Source organism: Notechis scutatus, chromosome 15 (assembly GCF_049901735.1).
Source record: "Notechis scutatus isolate UNSWTSFEM ecotype Mainland chromosome 15, rNotScu1.2, whole genome shotgun sequence".
Lineage (NCBI taxonomy): Eukaryota > Metazoa > Chordata > Lepidosauria > Squamata > Elapidae > Notechis > Notechis scutatus.
The window spans coordinates 6,217,332-6,244,320 of record NC_142023.1 but is presented as its reverse complement, the minus strand read 5'-3'; the positions used below and the strand labels follow the sequence as shown (position 1 = coordinate 6,244,320).

The window sequence follows — 26,989 nt, the reverse complement described above, 5'->3', positions numbered from 1 at the left end:
TGAGCAAGGACTATTTGTAGTAAATAAACATTTTTCTTGTGAATTTATAGCTGTGGGTAACGAAGAGCTTATTGTCTCAGAAATCTTCCAAATCATTTAATGAAACCAAGTAGACAAGGAGTGAAACCTCATTTTCACTGTAGATGAACAGTCTCTTGGGGCGCTCAACTAGCCAGTTAGCCCAGAGAGCAACCAAGGCAGAACATCCTGGATGCCTTTTCTGGAACTGCAGCAGAGCCTGGGACTGTTAACCCTTGAACAATCCAGCGTTTGTTCCTGTTGTGATCTTCAGCTCTTCTTTTGCCAAATAGTAAGGAGTCGTTCCTTTCGCATGGACACGTTAGGTGCAGGTGGCAGAGCCCTCCGAGTTTGTGGTGCACAGACTGGGTCCCCAGCCATCCTGTGGAAGCACGGTTTTCCGGTGGGTTCCAGATAAGCGACCCAGATTCCCGCAGTCTCAGAATCCTAATGGGAGAGTGTAAGTGATGCCATAAATATAATTTGGTATAGTCTTGCATTTGGGGGTGGATGTGAACAAGGCTCTGCTCTGCAGGATCACCCTTCTGCTTGCTGGCCTTGGCCGCTGCATACCTGATTCATTCTGTTGTTCTCACCTTTGCAAAACATTTTGTATTTGGGGAGACCTGGGAAAGAGGGGTGCTTGCTTAGTGAAGAGTCCAACCTTCACATGGGAGCTTTAATTAAGGCAGCCTGGTGGCTCCTTTCCTCCTTAGAGAGAAATGGGAGGCAGAGAGGTTTTTTTTATTCAGTATGGCAATGCTTCTGTTTTAAACTGGTGTTGAATCACTGTATAAGAAATCAAGTGGGCCTTTTTTCCCCCTCCTCTAGAAAGATGCCCCCACAAAATATATGTGTGAAGGACCTTGCTTTGGAAAATCTCCTCTCTCTCAAGGATCATCAAGGGGCTGTGAGTTGCGCCTGGGCGTGTGTGTGTGTGTGTGTGTGTGTGTGTGTGCTTTTTGTTTGTTTGATTGACAGGTCCTCCCCCATTTTTTATCCCTTCGGTTGAAGGAGGGAAATCTACCAGGTGAGGACTTTCCTGGTCTGGCCTGAAGCTTGGGAGCCTTTTGGGACTGCTGGTAAAGGCAGAGATTGGACGTTCCTGAGATATAGGGAAGAGGTTCTCCTTCCAGAAGCATTTTGGCAAAGGAGATTCGAAAACACTTGAGGAGAATGGCCGAGCTGAAAGAGAATATTCAGGGTGCCTCTTCTGTGGTGTTTCTCTCCGTTGATTCCTTGATACTAGGAGCTTCTGACTTGAGGGCGATGGATTGGGGGAGGCACATGCAGAGCTTTGGATGGGATTCTAGTGTGCTTGGGATGGTTTTTGTTTTTTTTTTTTTGCTTTCTTATTTGAATGATCTCTTTTTGCAGAAAAGAACAAAGTCAAATCAAGTTCCTACAGGGGGTCAACCCTACTTTCGTTATCTAAAGCTGAATCAAAAAGCTAACAATAAATCAAGGTCAGTTCTAAAAAGCTGGGTGACTTTGGAACAGCCACTCTCTCTCAGATACTGTTATAGTAAACATTACTACATCTCATTTTTAAACAGCAAATTAAATTATCACATGAAATCACGGTACAGTCTTTCCATTATGTTTTTTTTTTGTAAAAAATAATTATTTCAGTTTTCCACATTTTAAAAACATCTTTTTTTAGTGAACAGCAGGATTCCAGGTTTTCGCATTTCCATACAAACATGATTTTGATTACAAATTCATCTTTCACATTTAGTTTCATATCTTATCATTACTTTACATATTTTCTATTAATTTTCTCAAATACTTTCCTCAAGCTTATTTTATAAATGTTCAATTCATTTCTAAACCTATTTCTTTTAACTTTAAATAATTCTCATATCTTCATATTCATTGTGCTTTATACTTTTATCTGTCAGGTTGGCAATTTCATCGCATATTCTTATTTAACAGTCTTTCCGTTATATCGATAACCAGTTTAAAAGAAAAAAAAATGTACTACTTGAATAAAAATAGTATTAAAAGTAAGAGTCATACACATCTGAATATGAAAAAGCATATATGAACAGGATAAAAAAACTGAGTGTAAAAAAGAAAAAGAGAGGAAGGTTTCCCTTTTGAAGGTTTAAACTAAACATTTTAAAACGCTACTTTTGACGGGACACCCAAGCGCTAATCCTCTTATCCAACAAGAATGCTAGTCGGGTTGAGGAAGTGGCCTAAGGCGGCATCTCTTGCAGAAGGTGGACTCTGCCCTTTCCACCTGGCTCCAAATGCCGAGAAAAAGACAGGTGCATCTTTGGTCCAGAGAGGGAAAAAAGAGGCCTTACTTCTGTGCTCCTGTTAACAGGGTTTTTCTGGGGACACTTGGGAAGGAGGGGAGCTGAGATTGTCCTCTGCTGTAGTTCTGCAGGCCAACCAAAGAGCACAAATGACGGCCTCCTCAGGACAAGGCAACAACTGGTGCTCACTCTGCCTCTGTTGCTACAAAAAGAAGGTGTGACTCAGAGGAGCAAGAGAGGGAGGTCGCTGCAGGAGACCAAGGAGAAATTAGCAGCCTCCTTTATTGTGCAGAAGGCACCCCGTTTTGACCGATCCGAAGCGAAGGTAAGCAAGACCCAAGCAGCGCAGTGGCAATCGTCTGTTTTCACGGCCTGGCCCGAATCTGGTTTTTTAATGGCTCACATATTATGGTACATCGTATCCTCGGCAAGGGGCTGCAACCACCCTAGCCCAGAGCCTGGGAGAAGAGTCGGGTCTTTTGGGGGCCTCTTGCTGGGTGGGATCAGCGACTGGCTTTGCTCTCTGGTTTGCTTGCTTGTGTCTCTGCCTTGATCGTCTTACTTGCTTTGTTTGGGGGCTGCGAATCACTCGGAGTCGATTGGAGTCCGGTGAAATACCGGAGAGGCAGAATTAAAGAGGCAAGAGGCAAACCTCCTGGGATTTTTTTCCTGCTGGTCTTTGCTGCAGTCTCTTCCTCCTTCCTTCCTTTTCCACCCCCTCTTTTCTTCAGATCCCCATGAGAGGCAAAGATTCGGGAAGAAGCCTAGGCCGCCAGCCCAAGATCGTCTCAGCAGGTTTGCCTCTTTCCGTTGTAGCATTAGGGCTACCTGAATGTAATTGGAAGGCTTCCCAGCCAGGAGTGACCGACTTCTTCTGACTGGCCACAGGCTCACTGATCCTGAGACACCTGAGGGCAGAGCAGCTGGGGGATGCTGGTAACCATCAAGACAAGAAAGGAGGGGGCCTCCTTGAGCGCAGCCAGATGTCCCCAGAATCTGTAAGTGCTGCTGACCCTCCAGGGCAGAGTCACTAATTCCCCCCCAAATGTGGCTCCTGCATTCTTGACTGAGTGGGAGAAGGAAGACCCAGGCAGAGGCTGAGCAAAGGCAGACGGTAGCATGGCTCTGGGACTTTTGGAGGTGCTGGGAGTAGCAAGGGTTGGTTGCCTGAAGCCCCGTGAATAGGTGACCTGGTCTGCCATGGAGACCACGAGTGGTGGTCTCCGCCCCAGTGGAGGCTTATTGTGCCAGGATTGATTCCTAAAGTGGCAGGGATGAAAGTGCAGCAATGAAGGGAAGCGGGCTTGGGAAGGAGGGCAGTCTGGAAGGATCATCCTGTCAGCATGGGGCATCTTCCCTCTGGAGTCCTGGCCCAGGGGGACTTAAGGGGTCCTGCCTGGCCGGAGAAAGGTGGCCAGCTCTTTCTCCCTCTCCTGCTCTCCACGTGAAAAGAGGCAGGAAACTCAGGTGGTTTAACTACTGAGCTGTCTCTCTCTTGATTATTTTCTGTTGTTTTTGGTGCTCCCCCCCTCCCCCCACAAAAAGAAACAATTTTGGGGGAAACAGCCTGCCTAGTTTTTGTGGGTATTTTTCCTCCAGGCTGCAGGGAATTGCAAGCTGCAGGCGTCTCCAGCAATGTTTGCTAAGAGAAAATCTTGTGTGAAATTTATGGAATATAAGAGCAATGTGGCAAGGCTGCGCATGGAGGGTGAGTGCAGTGGACTTTTATTCTAGCAGTCTGCCTTATGAATGTAGTTGAAGCCTAAGGAGCTGAGGCCAGGGAAGGTTCAGCATTTATCTTTTCTGTCAGCTGCCCCCTGCTCACCCCCCAGCAGAAGCCCCGATGCTGCTCTCCTTGCCCACCTGCCCCTCCAGCAAGCTCTCCCGCCAGCTTGTTGGTGGGAGAGTCTGCATGCTGGTGTGTTTTATGTTCTCCTTGACAAGGAAGGAAGTAAAGCACCCTGGAGGCAAGAGGGCTGCAGTGCTGGCCTTGAGAGTAGCCAGAAAGGGATGGTGGAATGCTTGCAGGACGTCATGTTCCCTTCCATTCAGGAGGAGAAGGGGAAGCCTTGGAGGCCGCAGGAGGAGGAAAGGCCTGTTCCTTTAGCTCCACCATGCTCTTCTCTCTTGCCTGTGGAACAGCAGCGGAGCCAACTTACAACATTTCTCCGTTTGGTGTATGAAGACTACCAGGAGAAAAGGCCGTTGCTGGGAAGGGCCTTCACGGGGTGTTTTCCATTTGACTTGGTGGAAAAGGTAGACCTGGGAGCCGGCATGGAGACTGTTTCATGTACTAAGTAACCGCAGTAAACATGGCCTGATAGCTCCTCAATGGACAAAAGACTTGCCCCCAATGGTGGTCAGGTGCAGGAGAGAGGGAGCCATTGACCCCAGGGGGTGTAAAAGGCAGCAAGCATGCAGGGCAGCCTTTTCTGTCCCTGGGCCGATTCACCTCGGGGGCCTTGAGATGCGCAGGGACCCGTCCTTGTTTGAAGCCTGGCTGCCTTGTCAAGGGCTAGCTGCCCTTCTCCACCGTTTTGAGTTGCTGGGCTTCACACCGGAGCTTTGCAGTAAGTTCTACGCTGCAGGTGCTTGTTATTCAGGGAAAGGCCTCCTTGACCATAGACTCTCAGAGGTCACTTGGCTAGATTGGCTCCTTTATTGCAGACAAGAAGGAAGTCCTCCACAGCCAGTAGGGCAAAGAAGCAGAACTTTTATCCAGGTGTTTTCCTCTCGCCTCTCTGAATAAAGGCGGCATTTCCTCAGGTGGCATAAGTCATGGGGACCCTTTGGTAAAACATCTCTATCCTTAACATTTGCCCTGTTTTGGCTCGATTTTACTCAGGCTGCGATCCCTTTGCTTCCTGCCTACCGAAAGCCGAGTTCAGGTACAGACCGTATTACGATCACCTGGCAAGCTGGAAGGAGGCCACCCCGGCTGAGAGGGATGCTTCAGACTTCAGCAGGGAGGCCTGGCCCGCAGAAGACTCTCAGGAAGCACCCAAGACTTTTGCTCCGCTGCAGCCCCCGGGGCCACCTCCCCCCTCCCCCTCCCCCTTGGAGAACAGCCCTAATTCTCCCCCTGGCTTCCCTTGAATCCAAAAGGGGCAGGGAGGCCAGAGGGGACTGGGTGGATAATCAGCAGCCAACTCCAGGGAGGGTTGCTTCTATTTTAAAAGGGGTGGGGGCCCACTCTCGAACTTGCAACCATTAAAATTCCTGCTTTCCCCACTTTGTGCCTCTCTGAGCTTCGTCTCCAAAAAAAACAGCTTTTTGGTAACAAATAACCCAAAGGTGGGGCACTGGACGGCCAGAAAGACAACGTGAGCCGGGTCAGTGGGCATATGCAGCGCTTAGGTTAAGGCATACTTGAAGCCAACTCAAAGGGGAGGTCATTCAAAGGCCCAGGGCGTTCTGTTTGCTAGACGCAGGGGTCACCAACCTTTTGGACCTCAGAGACCACCAAACTCATAACTTTAAACCCCGCGGACCACTGATATGAATTTTGACTGACGGTGGCTTGCTGACGTCGGTGGGAGCGTCGGTCCCATATTCCAGAGCTGCCGTAGTCACAGGACTGGCCCTTTGGTCATCCCGGAGCAGCTGCTCCTCCACCCGGATGCACCGGCCTGCCATGGACTGGAGCAGCTGCTCCGGGATGACCAAAGGGCCAGTCCTGTGGCTACGGCAGCTCTGGAATATAGGACTGACTTTCCCACCAAGCCACCCCGGGGTGGATTTCCCTCCCCCGCCATTGCTCTTACCTTCTTGTTCCAGCTCATGTGGCTCTACTTAAGGTTCGTGCTTGGCCGAAGGGTGGGAGCCAGCGGGTGAGCAGGCCACGTGGGCGGCGCAGCCTTGTGTTCCCGCACAGCCTGCATTAATTGCTTTGGGGGGACATTTCTCTGCGGACCACCAAAACTTCCTTGCAGACCACCAGTGGTCCCCGGCCCACCGGTTGGCGACCACTGCGCTAGAGGACAGCTAAAGGAGCAGACTGGGAAAGGGGAAAGGGGCTCGGTCGTTTTGTGCAGTCACGGGTGGATGGCCATCGTTCGTTTCTTTCCCCTTCTGTGAGCAGCGGGGTTGTTTTGCACAGGGATTTGGAAGAGGAAAGGTGGTTTCTGAAATCATTCGTTTATTGTGAAATGAAAAGGGAACAAATATTCAGGGGTCCCTAAGCTTCGGATTCTGATCTAAAGATTTTACTGGTCTGTTATAAATGTGACCACCCCTCATAAATGGGGCTTCTCGGGAGAAAATAAAAGCATGATGATTCTGCCTCTTGGCTCTCTTCCTCGTGCGTAAAAGGCAGCATCCTGACCGTTGGATCTTCTCTGCAGTCCTCTGCTTTGGGTTACCTATTGTCAATAAAACTCAGGTCGGTTCCTCTTCCTTTCTTCCTTGGTTCATTCTTGTGGTTCTGATAAATTTAGACCATGCTGCTTGCCAATGAGTATTATCTAAAGAAGTCCTGGCTCTTGCAATGTGGAGGCAAGATCCCCCGTGTTTCTGGCTCTGACAGTCCCTCTGGGGGAAACAGCGGTTGTCTTGCCTCCCAAGGCAGCATTTGTGGCCCCGCCAGAGAGGGCTGTACAGAAGAAGCTGAGAGGGTGACAGCCCAGAATTGTCTGCCCAGGATGAGTGATTAAGTATAGCAGAGTGGGGTTTCTGTTGCTACCGTGGCTCTTTGGAGCAAACTTTGTGTTGCTTGTGGAGTTCTCTTGGCAACCCCTTGACTTTGAAGAAAAGGAGAGAGTGGCTCCACCCTCTTGTGGTTAATCTTCCTTGCGTTCTCCCCTCTGCTCAGCTTCCATTCATAGCAGCGCTTCCAGGCTCCCACCAGCAGCTTCCTCCAGGCCTTTCTCAAGGTGGGTGCTTGAGAAATGTTTACCTTGTTTTGAAATTACGTTCTGGGGAGAATGACCAGTCAGCGCTGAAAGCAACAATATGCCTACTTAAAAAAACAAAACAAATGGGGCCAAGAAAAGTTGTAAAGATCCAACTGACGCTTTTTATATAGTGAGACAGTTAATTATGTCTATGAAATAAGCCAGGTTTAGCTTTCTCCAACATTTTAAACGAGCACAATTTCTCCCCAAGTTTTTGGGGCACAAAGTTGTGAGGGGAGCCCCTTCTTTTCCTTGGCAGTCCCAGCTTGTTGGCTGGCGTCTCCTGGGCCCGTCCTCGGAGAAAGAAGGAAGAATAGCTGGGGGATATGTAATTCTCTTTTTCTGGGGATCATTCTGTGGTGCGAACCACCCATACAATGCTGGGAGATGAAAAGAATTCCAGGGTGCTCATTTATGAGATCCAGGGCTGGATTTGGGCAAAGCTGTTCCGTTTAATCAGGATTGTGTTTGAACGACCATTGCATTTTTCTCTCTGCGGGCGGAAACCATTTGAAGAAATAATTGCCTGGAGCTATGGATTCCCTCTCTTGCATTAGATGGATAGTGCTGGGCTGAGAAAATAAGGACTTCTGTGCCTCTCTCACCCCAGGCAGTAAAAGGCTGACCAAACTACAGGCCAGGGATGGGACAGGAAGGGAGTTTGGTGCTTCGGTGCGTCTCTCTCTTGACTCTTAAGAAGCTCTGTTTATCCACACTTACGCACTGAAAGCTATGTACTTTTTGCACCTGATGTTCTAGATCAGCGAGGTTTTTCAGACCCTTTCCTTGTGGCTGTTGAATATTGAAAAGTATTTCTTCTTCTGTGAAACTATGCTGGGATGGGATTTCACAATAAATTTAGCTGCCTGTTCTTAACATCTACAACGCTGGGGGCAGGTTGTTCAAGTTAGAAGGAAGAGCTTTATGCCAAAGCTGGCAATGGCCACAGTTTCCGTGGGTTTGGAAAGGGACGAAGCCTGTGAGGAGTGGGAAATTATGGCTGAATGAGGGAGTCCAAAGCCCCTTGTTGTTTAGAGACCACATCTGGATGTGTTACCTCCTGAGTTTGGGAGCAGCAGCGAGAGCGATGGTGCATTTGTGTTTGTTGTGCATTTGCCTACTTTCTGGAGGTATCTGGTTATCAGATGGACGACGCTGGGCCCAGGTGGACTTTTGTTGGATCCACCACCACTGTTTCATCATTTCTCCCAGGTAGAAGAAAGCGGAAGGAACAGGGTGACAAGTACTGTTTTCAGGGCAAATTGTTGGCAGTGGAAGATTTGGCCAACTTTCGAATGACACCCCGGTTGGAAGTGGGCCCTGAGAAGAAGAAAGCACAAAGGCAGCCATCTCCGGGGGCTCTAAGAGGTTGTAAGAGGGGCAGATTCTGCTCCAGTGGAAATAGGGCTGGGAAAACAATGCCTCGCTGCAGAGGATAAGTTACTGTTTAAATCTTTGGCAAGATAAGCCTTGTGGCAACTGATTAACTTCAGCAGAGCCAGAGGAAGGTTTGGTTCTGTGTCCTTTTGAACTCTTTCTAATGGAGCAGCCTCACTTTGGTTGTGGTTTTTGTGGGGTAGGCTTGGAAAGGGCTTCCCTCTCACTTTATTTAGCTGACATTTTGGTTTATGTAGCCAGCTGTCTCAGCCCATAACTCTGAGCAGCGAAGAGCAATTCAAGACAATATGAAAATGTGTTTTTAAAACTAGTTATTCCTCCGAATCGGTTGCCGCAGTTCATCTTTTGCCCTGCCTGTGCGAGGAATTGCTTACACCCTCGTCTCTGAAGTGCAGGATTAGGCCAGCCTGAATATTTCGGTCTGAACCAAACTTCCAACCTGCTTCAACGTTTTTGCCTCTTCATTAGAAACGCTGCCAGTTCAAAAGGGGCTGGAGTGACATTTCTTCTTTGGGCCCGACCCCAGTCCGAAGTAGAGTCAGGGCTTGGTAGGCATCCATCTACGTCCAGCCAGCAGATTTCTCGGGATTTCCTTTGGTTGCAGGAATGGAATTCGGGGTCCGTGTCAAAGGCTGCACAGCTGAGCAATTTCTGGGTGGAAACCCATCCCAAGGACAGACTTCTCCAAAACAGCTGCCTGCATTCCACCTAAAGCGACGCAGGAAGATCAGCCAGACTTGTGTTAAAGAGCGGGGTAAGTGCCGAGAACGAAGGCAAGGAAGGGGCCAGCGGGATGTTACATCAATTATTCTCTCTTGGTCAAAGACAGGGAGGTAAGGTAGCGAAGTTTCCAGGTATGAAGTAAAATAGCATTTTCATTTCCACAGTTTTCCTTCCTTCCTTCCTCCCTCCCTCCTTTCCTTCCTTCCTTTCCTTTCCTTTCCTTTCCTTTCCTTTCCTTTCCTTCCTTCCTTCCTTCCTTCCTTCCTTCCTTCCTTCCTTCCTTCCCCTTCCCTTCCCTCTCCCTTCCTTCCTTCCTTTCCTTCCCTTTCCTTCCTTCCTTCCTTCCTTCCTCTTCCTTCCTTCCTTCCTTCCTTTCCTTCCTTTCCTTTCCTTTTTCCTTTCCTTTCCTTTCCTTTCCTTTCCTTTTTCCTTTCCTTTCCTTTCCTTTCCTTCCTCCTTCCCTTCCTTCCTTCTTTTCCTTCCTTCCTTCCTCCTTCCTTCCTTCCTTCCTTCCTTCTTCCTTCCTTTTCCTTCCTTTCCTTCCTTCCTTCCTTTCCTTCCTTCCTTCCTTCCTTCCTTCCTTCCTTCCTTCCCTTCCTTTCCTTTCCCTTTCCCTTTCCTTTCCTTTCCTTTCCCCTCCTTCCTTCCTTCCCTTCCTTCTTCCTTCTTCCTCCTCCCATCCATCCATCCATCCATCCATCCATCCATTCATGCATGGTACAGCTCATCCACTATCTAACAGATTGTTACAGTCCACAAAACAATAATATTCAGAACTATGAAAACAGATTGCTAAAGACAACAAAACAACAGTACTAAGGAAAATTTTTTAAAAACCAACACCCTGTAATAGTCCTCATGTTGACACTGGCACAGAGGCATCAGCCTGTGGATGCTGCACCTCAAATGTGAAGCAGATGAAAGTCAGGGCCAGGAGCCCTCCAGAAAAAGGTCCATGGCTAAAGAAGAGAACATCGTCCCCATGTGGGGAGGCAAAGATGGGAGCACGCCTGCGCAGGAACATGGGTATTCCGTGTGTGCTTTCTTAAAAAGAGGAACAGCCTTTCCCCTAGAAAGTAAACCAGATTACCTGCCAATAAGTTAAAGGTATTCAATAACCGATGCCTACGTCCTTCACACGAGGGATTGCCTCGGCCTTCACCTTTTGATGAGAAAACCCCCAGAAGCAAGAGGACAAAATGCCTAATCCATCCCCTGAACTGTTGCAACATGAGGAGAGGGCTTGTTGGTTAGGGGAGGCGCTGCTCGCACGCGTGGAAAAGCAATCTTGATGCCAAATTCTTCTGAGTCAGGCTGAGCTTCCGCATGTTTTGAATCTTTAGCGTTTGAGCAAACGAGCTTTAAGGCCAGATTGTGTCTAAGCTTCCTTCTACTATATGCGGTCCATGGATGCCTCAGGGCAAATGCGCATCGGTGGTGGCCGAGAAAGACTTGCCGAAGAGCATTTTTCCAGCCTGGGGAAGGGCGCTGCCAGGAGAGCCTCGGGAGTGGAGTGATTGAGGGAGGGCAGTTGGAGGCAACGAGGCGTGTCAGGTGTGGAGCCAAGCCTGTCGCTGTTGCCCGTCAGGTACAGATCGACTTTCAAATCCACCAATGGGCTTTTCGTTCCTATTCAAATAGTGGCGGTTAGAAGGCAGCGGCCTGGGAGGAAAAATTGTGCTTGCCTCCGTTGGGCAGTTGGGCAAAATGGTCTCTGGTCTCCCTGCCAGTTTAAGGAGCTGAGGGGAACTATGGAGCCCAGGCCTTCCCACCGAGGCTCTCTCTGTGCCAAGTCAGCTAACCGTTTGCAGTTTCCTTGCTGCCTGGCAACGTTTGGTGAGTCCTCCACGGGGTGAGGTGGGGGCGAGGCAATGGTGGCGATTTAGTCCCTGTTTCATTGTGCAGTCTTGCAAGAGCCCGTCTGTCCCTCCATACTGCACCCTTGTCTCCCTCCGCTCCTGGAGGCCCAGACCCCTACGAGTCTTTGCATCGTCCCCCCTGTGCAGCAAAGCCATAGAGGCAGCCGTGACAGCCCTGCCCTTGTCAGCCCTTTCGGGGAAACTGTGGTTCTCCCAGCAGCCCGGTGGAGATCCAGTGGGGAGCCTGTACCGTTTTGAAGGACCAGTCTTGGTTCTGTCGCAACTTTGAACAGTTGCGGAACGAGGACTTGTGTGTACTTGTAAGCTGCTTAAGGGCCACAAATTGGCGTGGGCGACATAGGGCATTTAAAGTAAACAAGCATGAGGAGAGCGTTGTGGGGGAAAGAAACCCACCTCTGTTTCACTGATGGAAGAGGGAAATATTGAGGGAGAGGCTCTGTGTGTGTGCGTGTGACAAAGCAACTTTGCAATCGCCTTCTTTGTCTGCTCTAGGACAGCTGAAGCTCTCCATCCACATGCAAGGCAGAAGGCTTAAACTTCATGGTAAGTCGGTGGGGCGTGTTTACGGTACAGAAGTAATAAAACCCCCTGCCCAAGCAAAGAGGAAACATGAAGCGCTTGGATAGGACACCGCAGCCTGCTGGGGATTTGGCGTTGGGGGCTGTCTGCCAACCAACCGTTTATGCTTCTAGATTTGGCCGAAGACCAGACAGGCCCCTTATTAGCCAGGAGCCAGCGGCGCCCTCCCACCCACCCACTTTCCAAGGTTCTGTGGGGCTTCAGACCCCGTCTCTGTGGCAGGTCATGTGCCAAGTGGGAAAAAACAGGGCTGCCGATGCTTCTTTCCTGTGGAAACACTGAATGCCCTGGCAGAAGGACGGGACTTCCTTGGCTTTCCTTGACAATACAATGTTTTGGGGGAAGCCCATGGCACTATCCAGAACCAATCCCCCTTGCCTCGTAAGCAGGCATACTCGTCACCCATGTTCTTCTTTCCGCCCTGGTGGCTCTTAAGGGCGGCCAAGTCCGGATTCTGCAATCCAGAAGGGCAGATTGTGGACCGAAACATTGTGCGTTTGGAAGCGCCCCAAGTTCATGCCAGTTGTTTTCATAGATCGGGCAGTGAGAGTTGCACTGGGGTTGCAGGAACCGAATGGGTGAGACCGGCAGAAAGTAGTGACAAGGGAGGAGGTGTGTGTGTGTGTATAACGATCGCTGTCACTATTGCTGTCTGTAAAATAGAATTATTTCCATTCATTCCTGTTTCAAGCGCAATTTCTTCTTTCCTTTCTCCACCCGCTCAGTCGTGGAAGCCAAAGGTCTCATGGGGAAACACTATCGAATGTGTGACTCCTTTGTCAAGGTATGGCCGTGGTTCACCCAGAAAGAGGACTGTCTTGGGGGAGGTCACTTCGGAGGAGGAGTCTCCTTAGTGTCCTCCATGGTGGGAAGGTCGCAAATGGCGGCCTGGTGACCACAGCCGGTTGCCAAGCAGCCAGGTAACGATCACAGGACCGTGGGAAAGGCGGGGGGGGAGTGCAATGGCTGGAACTGCAAGGCCTGGTCCTGAGGACTACTTTTTTGGTGCCATCACCAACGGCTGAACGAGTGGTCACTAAGTGAGGACTGCCTGTATTGTTCTGTTGTCAGAGGGACTTTCTGCTTCTCCTCTGGTTAACCTGTTTTCCTCCAGCTTTGGGAAATGTGGGCGCCTGGAGAGGAAAGAGAACGGAGTCTGGTTTGCTCTCTGCTCTTCTTTCCCGTGTCCACCCAACCTAGTGCAGAACTTGGGAAGGTCCCAGGAGCATTGCATTTGGGGGAGGGGGGGATATATTCCTTTCGTGCTTGAATCCACAGGATTACCCCACTTGTTGCAGCTCAGTTGTGGGTGTGGGTGTGATCTATCCCCCCAAAAAAGTCTGACTGCATTTTTTTTTCCTTCCTCCTCTCCTAACAAAGGTGTCCATTGTGCCAGACACATCGCGGAAATGCAGGCAAAAGTCCAAGACCATTTTGGGCAGTAAAAACCCTGTCTTCCACGAGCAGTTTATCTTGTGAGTATGGGGTGGATTATCAAGACTTGCTGCCCAGCCCCCCACCCACCCCCAATTCCCACAGCGTTGGGCCCCTCCGCGTGGAAGTCGATGGTGCATCTCCCAGGGCCCTTTCCCTCCTCCTCTCCATGGGGCTGGAATCTCCACTGTGGCTGGACCAAGGGGATTCTTGCACAGTGGCATCCTTCAATAGCCACAACGCTGCAGCTAGTGCTTTATATCCAGAGGTGGGCCGGCATTGTGGCTGAGCAGATGCACAATCCCCTTTCTGGTTCGAAGCGCAGCTCCTGGATTAAAGAAACTTCTCCCCTGGAGGGTGTAAGGCTGCCTAAGGCAGAGAACCTCCGGGTTTCAGCCAGTCGTAAGAGAGGGTGAGGATGCCCAGGGCGGGTGATTCCTGAGGGCTGAGGGTCACTTTCTCTCCGCTGCATTCCAGCTGTTTGCAGGAGGAAGATGAGCAGAAGCGCCTCCTTGTCACAGTCTGGAACCGACCACAGGATTCGAGGTAAAAGGCGGCAGAGTAATCCAGAGGATGATGCCTGTCACACAGCCTTGCACACAGCCTGGTTTCAGGCATGCCGCTTGGCCCAGGGCTGGTGGCCTTTGTCCTCCAGTGCCAAGGGTGAACGTCAAGCAAGGGAAGGGTGAGAGGGCAGAGCCGAGAGAGCTGCTCCTGCTGGCAATCACAAAAGTGTTCCCCTCACACACACACACACACACACCCAGGGGCTCCTTTCTGTGCTGTCTGTTACCCTTTCCCCTGTTTCCTGCCCAGGCAGAGCAGACTCCTTGGCTGCATGAGCTTCGGTGTGAAGACCTTGCTGGGTCCAGAGAAGGTAGGGATGGTGCCTGGGGCCCAGAGTGGTGGGGGGCCCAACCAGAATGGTTGCCTTGTGGAGAAAGGGGTGGTTTAGTAGTAGCTGTGAGCCGAGAATGGTGACTTTGCTCCCAATCTTTTTCCGGAGGCACAGTTCCATCTGCCGGAAATGCTCAGAAGGGACTTAACTTTTCAGACGGCTTAGTAGTGTTATCGTGTTAGGGAGGCCTTGAGAGCAATATGATGATCCCTGTAGGATGGGGTGGGGCCTTTCTGCCTTCCTGTCAGGGCTGGATTCAAACTATGGTCCCTTGCAGTATCCAGAAAATGACATCCCTGTAGGTAAAAATGAAGCCAGTAACTTAACAGTAATTTACAAGTTGATATTTTAAGTTAAAGGATATTGTGTTCCCCTCTAAAATTCTCAAAGCTATCACCAACCTTAACAGAGATATCTTTAAAAAAAAAATCTAGATAGAGATCTTCAGAGAAGCAAATGGGATTTGTTTGAGGTACTTTAATTACCTTTTCCATTTGCTTAATTATATTGTATAATTACAGTATAATTGGAGGAAATGAGGCTGGTAGGCAAACACTGCCCTCTGCTGCCTCTTTCGAAAGCCAAGCCTATATAAGAGGTGTGAGTATGATGTGTAGAACTTTAGGGGCCAAAACCTTCCAGTTCTCTGTGCAGATACTTTCACGGGGATTTATTTTTTTAGTAGCACATTTAACAGCAAACGAGAGAGTGTAAATCCTACAGCTGTTGTTGTTGTTTTCCTCTTTCCTTCCTGCAGAAAATTTGTGGCTGGTATTACTTACTGGGAGAAGATCTGGGCCGAACAAAGCACCTGAAAGTGGGCACACGGCAGCTCAAGCCAGGCCAAGGTGGGTCTGTCCAGGAGTGAGGACTTGGAGCTCTCTTATCTTATCTTATCTTATCTTATCTTATCTTATCTTATCTATCTGTCTGTCTGTCTGTCTATCTATCTATCTATCTATCTATCTATCTATCTAATCTAATCTAATCTAATCTAATCTAATCTTATCTATCTATCTATCTATCTATCTATCTATCTATCTATCTATCATCTATCTATCTATCTATCTATCTATCTATCTATCTATCTATCTATCTATCTATCTATCTATCTATCTATCTATCTATCTATCTATCTATCTATCTATTAGTGACACGGAACAACCTGCAATGTTGCCTTGGGCTTTTTCTCTGTTTCAAGACAGAAGTCAGAAGACTTTGGTGGGAAAAACCAGTAAAACATGACTGTATTGTAAACTATATTCACTGATTTGCATAAGATGTAAATTACTAATTTTAATACGGTAGTGCAGTATAACCATTTTAGTCTTGTTGCGTTATCTTTTGTAGTATTTCCCCTTTATTCTTCTGATTTCTGTTGTACTGGATGCTTTTAGATTGTTAAGCTGTTAACAGGTGCATGATTCATGGGTAGCGGACCCTCATGTACCCCTCCCCATTGGGAGGGCAGGACATACCGAGCTGCCAAAGGTCCAGAAGGGCCTGTCCTTCCTTCTTTCTTTGTGTGCTTCCATTTCTCTTTTTCACCAGAGATGACGTTAGCCAAGCCGGCGGCCTTACTGGGGAAGCAGCAGCTGCAGCAGGACATGGAGCAGATCAAGGTGTGTGGAAGGCGACTGGAGGAGCTGAGACGAGCCCCGTTCTAGCCAGTTTCTTTAGCCAGATGGCTGACTCCATTCACCCAGTAGGGCAGAGGAAGGAAGGAAGGGAGGGAGGGAGGAAAGAAGGAAGGAAGGAAGGAAGAAAGAAAGAAAGGAAGAAAGGAAGAAAAGAAGAAAGGAATCAAACAGGAGGGAAGGAAGGGAGGGAGGGAGGAAGAAAGGAAGGAATCAAACAGGAGGGAAGGAAGGAAGGAAGGGAGGGATCAAATGGAAGGAAGGAAGGAATCAAACAGGAGGGAAGGAAGGAATCAAACAGGAAGGAAGGAAGGAAGGAAGAGAGGGAGGGAGGGAGGGAGGGAGGGAGGAAGGAAGGAAGAAAGGAAGAAAGGAATCAAACAGGAGGGAAGGAAGGAATCAAACAGGAGGGAAGGAAGGAAGGAAGGAAGGAAAGGAAGGAAGGGAGGGAGGGAGGAGGAAGAAAGGAAGGAATCAAACGAGGGAAGGAAGGAAGGAAGGGATCAAATGGAAGGAAGGAAGGAATCAAACAGGAAGGAAGGAAGGAAGGAAGGAAGGAAGGAAGGAAGGAAGGAAGGAAGGAAGGAAGGAAGGAAGGAAGGAAGGAAGGAAGGAAGGAAGGAATCAATCAGGAGGGAGGGAAGGAAGGAAGGAAAGAATCAAGTGGGAGGGAGGGAAGGAAGGAAGGAATCAAACGGGAGAGAGGGAGGGAGGGAAGGAAGGAAGGAAGGAAGTGGGAGGGAAGGAAGGGAAGGAAGGAAGGAATCAGGAAGGAAGGAAGGAAGGAAGGAAGGAAGGAAGGAAGGAAGAAGGAAGGAAGGAAGGAAGGAAGGAAGAATCAAGTGGGAAGGGGGCCCATTTTCTGGGACAAGCTCTAGGAGCAAAGGAAGCACCCAACTGGAAACACACTGGGTGAATTCAGTGGGTCCGAAGGGTTTGGAGGGAGCCCTCCAGGTCACAGCTCATGACCTGCGATGGAAAGAGGCTTCTCTTGGTTGAGCTGCCCTGACCTGCCTTGGACCGGAGGAGGATCCAGCAGCCCTGGGAGCTCTCAACTGTTCTCGACACCCCCACCCCCTCCCCAAAATCAGCCTGCATCACTCGCGTTTGCAGGCGAAAGGAAGGCAGCCCTGGGGAAGCTTTAAGCGGCCATGGAAAGTCCAGGGAGAAAGGCTGTTTTCCCGCTCTGCACCCCTCCGCCCCCCAGAGAAAGGAAGGAAGGTGCCTGTGCCTCAGTCCCCTGATGGGATGAGGGGTGTTCGGGAGGCCTTTGCGTTTGTACTGAACAATGCACCCCACGGGCGGAGAGAAATTTTTAATGTGAAATTGTGCTCCTTCGTTATTTACGGTCCTTTTCCTTCCCCATGAATATGAAAGTGTGCCCCCCTTTCTCTCCCCCCTTTTCCCTGGGAAAGGCCTGGCGGTGCTTCTCCAAGGGCTGGTATGTGGCAGGGACAGAACAAGGGCTGCTGCTGGCAGGAATCGGGCTCTGAACTCTCTCGCCTTCCTTCTCCCTCCGAGTTCTCAGGAAACCTCCGGGCTTATCACAAAGCCGCACATGGCCGCGGCTGCCTGGGAGGTGAGGGGTGGCTTCCTGCCATTCTTCTGCGAGCTCCTGAGTTCCCAGGGCAGCCGTGCGGGGCCACAGAGGCTGGGTCCTCCTCTGGCTGGCCAGACCAGAGTCGGAAGCCTTGCGTGCCTCCATGGGCTGGTCACAAGCCCTGCGGCGTCGGACATGAGCCGTTTCCAGGGACTGTGCAAAGGGTGCTCGGAGCGGCGCTTCCAGCAGGTCGGTTGCAACTGGCCACCGGGACCCCTTCCCGGGGCTCTGCTGAGGCTTCAGCATTTCTGGGGGAGCCGGATTGGGGGGGGGGAGGCAACCTGGCCGCCTGGACAGACCCCAGCTAGCCTGACTCCCCTTGGGCCTGTTGCCTTTCGAGTCAACCGAGTTTCCACATCCTTGGGAGGTGGGAGAAGCTGAAGAGCAGCTGGCCTGTGACTTGGAAGTAAAGTTATTTCCACGAGGAGCAGGGCCAAGCAAGAGCTGAGACAGAGCGATGAGCTAGGCAGCCTTTCGCGGGGAGGTCGGCTGGGCGGTGATGGTGCAAATGAGCCCCTGTAACTCTCCCCGTTCTCCGCTTGGCCTCCTCTTTCTTTCCCCAGCGGGGGAAGCAGGCAGCACTCACTTTATCTGCTGGCACTTTCCTGGGAATGCCGGCTCATCCCCTGGCCCCATTACCTTTCGCAAGAGCTGTTCTCCTCTTGGCTCCTTGGACATCTCTCTACTAGTATGGCTAGCTGCTCTTGGGGGGAACAGGGGAGGGGAGGGCACTCTCTGTGAGGAGGGGCGGCCTTGGGTGGGGGCCGACCTGCTCGGTCTTCCTAATGCTCCCACTGTCGAGGGCGACTCCCCGCCTGAGTCTTTTGGGTTTCCGTGGCCTTGGGGTGAGGGGCATTCGAGCCACCGACTTTTTTTTGGGGGCGGGGGGCTAAAGAAGGAGCTTGATACCAGAGGTGGACTACGGGCTTCTGGCAGGCAGCTCACCCTCAGCTGTGGAGATGGGGTGGGTGGGTAGGTTCTAAATCGTCCAGAAAGAAAAAGAAGACGCAGTTACACACCTAAATAAAATCTGTTGGGTTTTGCGGGACTTAAACACGAAGTAAGTGTTTAGTAAGTAAGTGCATAGGATCGCAACGTTTATCCAGCTGCAAACTTCCAATTGTTCCCCGTTGCCCGGCTGTGTTTAGCATCCTCTTCATGTGTGCATTAGTTGGTGATGAGCCTCTTGAATCTGTCCCGCTTCCATCCTACCTGTAGTTGGTCCCTAAAAGCTGCAGCTCAGACGGCGGGAGGCGCCGTGCTTGTTTCTCCCCTCAGCACAGGGCTTCCTGGAAGCGCTGCAGGGCTCCTCCTCCTCCAGGCTGCCTTTCTCCGAAATCGGAAGGGCAGTTCTTTCCCTTTGGCTGGTCAAACAGGAAGCCCAACGGGGGTCTCTGGAATCTGGAGGGTCTCGCATGGAATAGACGCCTGAGTTCTGCGGGAAAAGAAAAATGCCTTGTGGGGTTTGTTAGCTGGAGAGTCAGCTCGTGTTTCTTCCCTTCCTCCTGGCAGTCTGAGCAAACACTCTTGATTTCTGTATTAAATTAATTTTTTCTTTCCTTTTTTTAAGTAGAAGATACCTAGTTATCAATAAAACACGAGCCTAATTCATGCAGCTTGATAATTTTACCGTTAATGATGTTTGTGTATCAGTTTACCTAGTTAACAAGTAAAGTTATTAGTGTCAGCCTTCAAGATTTCTTTCCTTTCCTCAGATTCAGAATTCCTTTGATGCTACCACTTGATTTCCAGTAAAAGATGTTTTTCTCTATATTAATGGAGTCTAAGTGTTTCTTTCTTGGACTTTGAATGGAGCACCACCTGACAATTAGGCTCTAATTATTTCTTTGTCCAGTTCCTTTTTTTTTTTAAAAAAAAATGCTGTTACCTTCACTGCCTGTCGTAATAGTTTTAAAGAATGGGTTACATATTTTTGTTAAAAGATCAATGATATCACATTTAAGTGCCTTGAATGAACACACTTTAATCCTAGCATAGTTTTGTTGCCTTCGATTCTGCTGTGAGATTCAGAAGTAATACTTATTTTAATATATTGATATTGTTTTGAGTTTTAAAAAGTTACAATTAACGTTCTTAATAGACACAACATATTGATACTTAATGGTTTGTGTAAACTGGGCAAGCGTATATTATTTTTGTAGAAAAGATAATATACTTCAAGAAAAAAACACATCTAACTAATAATACAGATTAAAAACAGAGAGGGAAAGTCATATACTACATTAAAATTAAAAAGGAAGAACAAAATCCTAAAAAATGATTTGAAATAGCTTTAAAAAAAAATAGCAATTGTATACCTGAACAAAACTTAGAAAAACAGGAGTGGCGGGGAGGAAAAGAAAGATAGTGAATAAAAATGTTAAGCTATTCAAATACTGAAATCATTGCTTTTTTTAAAAAAAAAAAATCCATGGTTATGATTCAGTTTTAACCAGTTTTTAAAAAGCGTGCAAAATTTATTTTGTTTCAGATTACAATCCCACGTGGGAAGAATGGGTTTGGCTTCACCATCTGCTGTGACTCTCCTGTTAGGGTCCAAGCGGTGGATTCTGGTAAGGATGCGTTCGGGTTTTGGTCCTCCTGCAGATTCCCTCCTCTGCTTCTCAATTCCCACCAGGTGTCCTCACAAGATGGCCACCCAGGTGTCCTCACAAGATGGCCACCCAGGTGTCCTCACAAGATGGCCACCCAGGTGTCCTCACAAGATGGCCACCCAGGTGTCCTCACAAGATGGCCACCCAGACAAGACATAGATCCGAACCCTGGGTGGGGTGGGGCTCCATCCCCCTTACCCCGAGACAGCCAGGTTTTCAGGCCTTCCTGAATGCCATTTAAGGTGAAAACCATCCAGTTCTCAGGGGTGACCTCATTTTAGAGGGGTGGGGGGCACTAGGGCAGAAGGCACTCTTCCGGAATCTTGATCGACCACCCTATTTGGGGACCTGGAGCGTGACTATTCTGTCAGATGCCCTGTGGAAACCAGGAGAGAGGGATTACCCCTCAGATAACCGGGTCCATGCCACGCCTGTAACTTATATCAGTGTTTTCGCCTGGGAAAGACTAGATTAGGTGCAAAGGCATTGGGGCGTGTGTGCGTGTGTCAGTGTGTCAGTGTCACACCTTGCCTTCTTGTGTTTCCATAAGGGGCCCAGGACGGCTTGAGCCCTCCTCCTGGGTTGGGCAGTTGTTCTCCAGTGTGGAAGGAGGCGATGGGTGCCTGCTTCTTTCCCCCACATCTTCTAATCCGGGGAGGAGCCGTTAGCTCCCTCTCCTTCCTTTCCAGGTGGCCCAGCAGAGAAGGCTGGCTTGCAGCAGCTGGATACAGTGCTTCGGCTCAATGAGCAGCCTGTCGAAGACTGGAAATGCGTAGAATTGGCCCATGAGATCCGGTGACTATGAATTGTGTGTGGAAAGGGATGGCGGCGGGGATGGAGTGGGGAAATGAAGGGCCCAAGTCAGGCCATGGGGTCAAGGTCAGCCTCCGTTTTGTCCTGCTGTCCATGCAACCTTCCCCTGCAGGGGAGGAGTCACTCCGGGAAAAAGTGTAGCTCAGCCAATCGGTGACCGCCTTGCCTTCGCTTCTAGGAACTGTCCCCAGGAGATCCTCCTCCTTGTTTGGCGCATTGTGCCGCAGGTCAAACCCAGCCCGCAAGGGGTCCCCCGACGCCCCTCTTGCAAGTCCACGTTCGATTTGCAGTCTCCGTCCGCTCGGCGGGAGAAGAGCAGCACCGGGCGACCGCGGGGCCCCGAGCATCGGCAGAGCTGCCACGTGTTGTACGATGGGAACCCCGAGTTTGCGCTCAGCGGCTGGGAGCGATACACGGAGCTTGGCAAGGCTCCCCAGCAGCAGCAGCAGCACCACACCGTGCCTCCGCCTTCCCGACCTCCTTCCTCCAGTGGTACAGACAAGAACTACATCATCCTCACCCCACTGAATTCAGGGGGCCAGGTATGGCCATTGGGAAAAGGGGAGGTTGATAAGCCAGCTGGCCCTTTTTCTATGCGAGGTAGACACATTTCTCTCACACGTTGGTACCTATGGAAGAGAGAGAGAGAGAGAGTTGGCATTCAGCTTTCGTTGATCCTTTGAATTGCCTGGCGGGTATCAAAATTTGAACCCCCTCCCTCTAAGGAAAACTATTTCTGGAAAGTTCAGGGTGAACTTTTTCCAGTCAGATAGCAGGCAGAAAACTAGAGGTGGGGCCAAAAATACAACTCCCTGACTGGCTGCTTTCTATGGTTTATATCAGGGTGTCCAACCTTGGCAAGTTTAAGACTTGTGGACTTCAACTCTCAGAGTTCCTCAGCCAGCAAAGCTGGCTGAGGAACTCTGGGAGTTGAAGTCCACAAGTTTTAAACTTGCCAAGGTTGGACACCCCTGGTTTATATGGTTTGCCAATTGCACAGGGGCAGATAGGACAGCACTCCAGAGGGTTAACGTCACTGCCCAGAAGATCATGGGTTGCCCTCTCCCCTCTTTGGAAGAGCTTTAGAGCTCCCGCTGCCTTAAGAAAGTTCAAAACATTCTCAAAGATTCATCTCATCCTGGGAACCCTTTTTTTTTAGAACTATTACCGTCTGGCAGACGGTACAGGATCATAAAAACAAGGACAGATAGGCTGAAAAACAGCTTCTATCCCAGGGCAGGAGCTCTGTTGAATTATGCTGTATAGTGCAGTGTTGGTGTGGTGTTGGAGGTTTTCAGTTCAATGTGTGGAGTGTGAAGGATGTGTGTTTGTGTTTATTTTCGTGGTCATGATGTGCACTGAAGACACGTGTTTGATTTCGTTGTAGTACGAGGTGCAGTGACAATAAATTAAACTAAAGTAAACTAAAGCTAGGCCTAGAAGGCCATCGTTCTGCGTCATGAAAGCAAAGGATAGCGGAGGGGTTGAACTGGCTTGTGTACTTTTGTGTCTTCCAGCTCCTGAGGCGAGTCTGCCAGGAGAACAAAGTTCCTGGAGGTAAGTGCCTTTCCGTGCTCCCGCTTGGTCCTTCGTGGTCGAGCCAGAAGGTGGCCGAAAGGGCCTTGGGGGGAGCTGGCAAAGTTTGCTCTGGTGTCTTTGTCACTGCACGTGTAGGATAGGATGTAGCTCAGGAATTCCTTGAGATCCAGCTTATTGTTTTCCTTTGCTCTCCTCTCCTCCCTACGCCAAGGGTCTTCAAACTTGACAAGTTTAAGACTTGTGGACTCCAACTCCCAGAATTCCTGAGCTAACATGACTGGAGGAGGAATTCTGGGAGTTGAAGTCCACAAGTCTTAAAGCTGTCAAGTTTGGTCTATAGGTTCAATGTTGCTGGGTATCGTCCAGTCTCTTGCTCCCACTCATTCTGTCAAGGCAAGCATGAAAACAGGGAGCAGTGGCAACAGTACCAGCCATGCCACGTGGCTCTGCTGCTTCCCTGGGACGAGAATGTAAGCAGGCTCCTTCCCCCGTTTTTGTTCCTAACCTCCAGGCAACGTGTGCAAAGGAGAATCTCGCGGCAAGAAATCCCGGCTCATGAAGACTGTGCAAACCATCAAGAGCCATGGAAGCAGCCCCCAGAGCTGCCCTCTGATGGCATCCCACATCCCACCCTCCAGTTACGGCACCTATGTGACGCTCGCTCCCAAAGTGCTGGTGTTCCCCATCTTCGTGCAGGTGAGTCTCAGAAGGTTCCACACCTGGGAAGTTAACTTTTCTCTCAGCTGTGTGTTTCTCTCTGGCCCAGCTGTCCTCACTTGCCTCAGGTCTCCCGCCACCCTCCTAGACGTCGGATTCGGAGTCCAGGTCCCCTACAAAATAGGCTTGCTTGACGACTTACTAGGATTGTGGTACTTCGTGTCCCTGGAAATACAGGGCGCAAAGCATTACCAGTCACGGCCTACCCAGCCAAGCCTTTCCTTTCCCCTAATGGCCCCCAGGAAACTCACCAGCAAGGAGAAGCAGGATTCTTGCTGATTTTTAGCTCGCCTTCCTTCTCCAGTGAGAACCGTCGCTTCGTTGTCGAGTAGCCTGTACGCACTGTTGTTCATGCAACAAAAAAAAAAAGGCAGTGACTAGACCCGGCCTTGGTGCAGCCTCCAGCAGCTGGTGTTCAGTGGCATGCAGACCCTGGAGATACCGTGCAGTTACCATGATTAATGCCAGTTGATTGGGCCTCTGCTGAAGCAGCAGAGTTTGCACATGGGAGTAGATATAGCCCGGGAGGCCAGGTGAGAGTTAAGCCCTGAGCAGGAACACCGTGGCAGAAGGTAACTGGGAAAATTTGATATGCAGGGCAACCGGTATTGCCTCCGTTGAAAGAGCGCTGCTCCTGCGAAGAAGCCCTGCCTCTTTCAGAGACCTTTGGGAAGAGGCTGGACTGTCTTCCATGCCATGACAGTCCTGGTCAGCTCAGTCCCAGTGTAGCTCCCCCAGGCAGCTTCCTCCTCCGGCTAGACATGGAGGGTGGCCTTGGGGGAGCTACTACACAGAGAAGGAAGGCGTGGAGTCCCCGTCTCAGACAGAGATGCCCAGGTGGGCATGTAAGCTCTGTGCCTCCCTTCTCCTGCCGTTCCGCCAACGTTTTCCTACTCAGCCACACAGCAGGATGGTTCCGACTGCTCCTCGCACTCAATGTGTACTGAAGATTTTGTGGAAGAGCAAAACGCTGACCACTGCATCTCCAAAAAGTGAATTCTTTTTATAGTTATTGCGTGACCTGCCGGCTTCCCTGTTTGTTCTGGACTCTGGACTTTCCATTGGTTGTCGGGGCTTGCGGCAGAAATAAATGGATGGAGCTGTCCGTAGAGTTTTCTCTTCGCCAGAGTCTCTGAGTTGCGTGTCTGTATGTGTTTTTCTCTTACTCCACTAGCCTCTGGACCTTTGCAGCCCAGCTCGGACGCTGGTTTTATCCGAAGAGCTGCTTCTTCATGAGACTCGAAACAAACCAACTGAGGTGAGCATCTAGGAGCATCTAGGAAATGGTATTTATTAATACTGACTCTTTGGCGAGGGAGGAGAATCCAGCAGGAGCTGTCTGAAGTGCCACAGTCTCAGAAGGCACAAGGCATTCGGGATTGTTAGGGGTAGCTTGTGATATTTGCAATATGTTTTTTTTCCAAAAAGTTTTTTATTTTTAATCTTTTACATCTCTTTTAGTGAACAGCGTGGTTCCAGGTTTTTACATTTCCATACAAACATGACCATAACTACATATCTACCTCACATATTCAGTTTCTTATATGATTGTATTTTCCGTTTTCTATAAATTCTCAAAAAGTATTCCGATGTTTTTTTTACTTTTATTTTATCCAATTTTAATTCATATAACATATTATATTTTTCTTTAATTATACCTATCTTCTTTATATGATACCTTAAAATTCTTTATTTCTTATTCTATAGTCACTATATTCTTATACTTTTATCTGTCATATTTGCCATTTCATCACATATTCTTATTTCATTGTTCAATAAATTCCATCTTAATGAGAATAATTCCAAAGATTTCCCCCTTAATTATTTGCAATGTTTTTACTCAAAGTAACAAATGCTGAGATGTGGTGAGGATAGAAATCTTTTAATGGAGCCAAATAATTTATTTAATTTACAGATAAATACAGAAACGGAGGAATTTCTCCATTCTGGTTTAACCCCCGGGCTTCTCTTGAGAAGCAGACTCCCCAGAGGCCTTTCTTGGCCATAGGGACTAGTAGGTTGCCCTAAACCTAACCCTCCAGAGCCCTGGTGCCAGGTCAGACCTGCTGTTAAGTGGCACTGCCCCTTTGGTCATCCTGATTCTCTGCTGTGCAGGCCTGGCCTTTCATTGGAAGTGCTGCTACTGCTGCTGCTGCTTTCTCAAATGGCCTGGCTGGGACAGTCCCCTTCTGGAGCTGCTCTACAATCTCAGGGGCTCCTGCTTTTCCTTCCAAAACCCCTCAGGCTCCCCTTGAAATATGAGCGGTGGTTCATATTCACACTCCCATTTCCATAGACCTCGCAGTTTCAATACCTTTGCTTTTGAACTCTCGTGCTTTGCTGCACCTAGGGATTGATTTCCGCTACCAGTTTTCCTTTTGAGTGGCTAATCAGTGTGCTGAGATGCTGTTTGTGTTACCTCACCCACATTGCTGTGGCGAGGGGTGTACTGGCACAGTCGGGGCTTGGTTCCTGGTGGACATGCACCAGACACCCCTGCCAATGTCTCTCGATTTGAAGTCAGCTCTTTTTTTTTTTTTTTTTAAAAAAAAGCTGTGTGTGATCTTTGGAGGCATGAATGAATCTGGTCACCAGCTCACTTCGCTGCCGACCCGTAGATTCTTGTGTGGCTTTTTCTTGGGGAGAAGAAGATCCAAGCGGGCTCCCTGTCAGCGATCCCACAAATGGGACCCGTGCTGGAAGAGGCTAGAGTGCAACAGATTTTAGCTCATAAACTCAATCCTGAAGCCTGAAGTAAACAACGTGACTTTAGGATCTGGAATAGCAAAACTCCTTTCTTTTCTCCTCGTTTCCAATAATGGCTTGTCTTTTTTTTTTCCTCGGCTAGCATTTCTGAACCAAAAAGTGGTCATTTTTTTTTTGCTGCTACTGTAATTCCTGAATTTGGCCGAAATGTGTCGGCGAGGTTGCAACGTCTGGTGGTCTTGGAGTGATTTCACTGTATTGTTGTATGTTGTAGGGAAGCTGCTTCCAGAATTTTGCTCAGAAGTGTGATAACATCATACTTTTTTCCCCTCCCCCCCACCTAAAAGGGAAGGGGCAGCTGGCCATGCACTGTGTGGCACTCGGCCAGAAATGTCCATTCCCTAAACCTTCGACTAGTTTCAGCCACATCCTGTCTAGACTTAGTTTTTCTTCCCACAGTGATAATCTTTGAAATTCTGGGAAGTTTTTGGAGCTGTGTTGCAAGGGGAATTTCTAGGCCCAGAAGCTCCAAAATGAGATGCCAAGGGGTGACTCCAAGAAGCCCCCTCTGCAGCGGGGAAGAGGCCGGTCCCCGTCAGGGCACAGAGAGCAAAAGAGATTTGAAACGATGGCTGGTACACGAAACCAAATGTAATCGATTTGCAGAAACGGTTATTAATTTGCTTCCCCGTTTTGGTACTTGGTCCCTGGCAGACATTTTCCTTTTCTCTTTCTGCCTTGTCCAGGTGACCCTCTTCATTTATTCAGACTTACTGCTCTTCACCCAGGAAGAGGAGCCTGGGCGATGTAGCGTCTTTCGCAACCCGCTTTACCTGAAGGATGTGCGGCTGCAAGAGGGTGAGTCCAGAAGCCGCGGGAAAAGAAGGGCTCCTCCATGAAGGAGGAGACTAGGCATTGCTGTCAAGTAGTTTTGTATGTTTTATGTCCACCTGATCCATAGGGGAGCGTTTCCTAGGTGTGTCTCCAGCAGAGAAGGCTGGGCTGGATAGCTCAGCGGGCTCACCAGTTGGCTAGGGCAGCTTCCAGGGCTCCTGTTTGGAGCTCCTTAAGTTTAGAAATGCTGTGTTTTCCAGCTTTCTCATTTTCCATGGAAACAACGACGGCATACTGAACACTTGGCCAAAAAAAAGTATTTTTTTCATTTGTCAAATCCGAGAAGGTTAAATGACCCCTTTAAATCTACTTCTCTTGCAGATTCCTCCGAAGATCTGAGGTTCTGCATTCTTTACCTGGCAGAGGTGAGCGTTACCTGCAA

At 49.3% G+C, this 26,989-nt stretch overlaps 1 protein-coding gene across 8 annotated transcripts in view; it reads left to right on the top strand.

Annotated features, from left to right (window-relative positions):
• RGS3 (regulator of G protein signaling 3) overlaps positions 1–26,989 on the top strand; it is a 48,115-nt gene that overhangs the window by 3,364 nt on the left and 17,762 nt on the right. For 2 of the 8 annotated variants that reach the window (XR_015745448.1, XM_087944342.1), the window contains 24 exons: positions 345–478; positions 850–928; positions 1,396–1,484; positions 2,406–2,607; positions 3,014–3,077; positions 3,171–3,280; positions 3,882–3,990; positions 9,177–9,326; positions 10,937–11,131; positions 11,668–11,718; positions 12,480–12,538; positions 13,135–13,229; positions 13,666–13,734; positions 14,005–14,065; positions 14,844–14,934; positions 15,638–15,708; positions 19,815–19,896; positions 20,628–20,733; positions 20,930–21,293; positions 22,269–22,308; positions 22,802–22,986; positions 24,182–24,265; positions 26,460–26,571; positions 26,929–26,972. Coding sequence is in view for 7 of the 8 variants with exons in the window: in XM_087944342.1 (XP_087800468.1) it covers positions 345–478; positions 850–928; positions 1,396–1,484; positions 2,406–2,607; positions 3,014–3,077; positions 3,171–3,280; positions 3,882–3,990; positions 9,177–9,326; positions 10,937–11,131; positions 11,668–11,718; positions 12,480–12,538; positions 13,135–13,229; positions 13,666–13,734; positions 14,005–14,065; positions 14,844–14,934; positions 15,638–15,708; positions 19,815–19,896; positions 20,628–20,733; positions 20,930–21,293; positions 22,269–22,308; positions 22,802–22,986; positions 24,182–24,265; positions 26,460–26,571; positions 26,929–26,972 (2,646 nt within the window). In the remaining variant the exon portion in view is untranslated. Of the gene's footprint in view, positions 1–344; positions 479–849; positions 929–1,395; positions 1,485–2,405; positions 2,608–3,013; positions 3,078–3,162; positions 3,281–3,881; positions 3,991–7,092; positions 7,154–9,176; positions 9,327–10,936; positions 11,132–11,667; positions 11,719–12,479; positions 12,539–13,134; positions 13,230–13,665; positions 13,735–14,004; positions 14,066–14,843; positions 14,935–15,637; positions 15,709–17,140; positions 17,513–19,814; positions 19,897–20,627; positions 20,734–20,929; positions 21,294–22,268; positions 22,309–22,801; positions 22,987–24,181; positions 24,266–26,459; positions 26,572–26,928; positions 26,973–26,989 lie in introns of those variants that run through there. The other 6 variants (XM_087944334.1, XM_087944335.1, XM_087944337.1 and 3 more) reach the window with 6 other exon arrangements.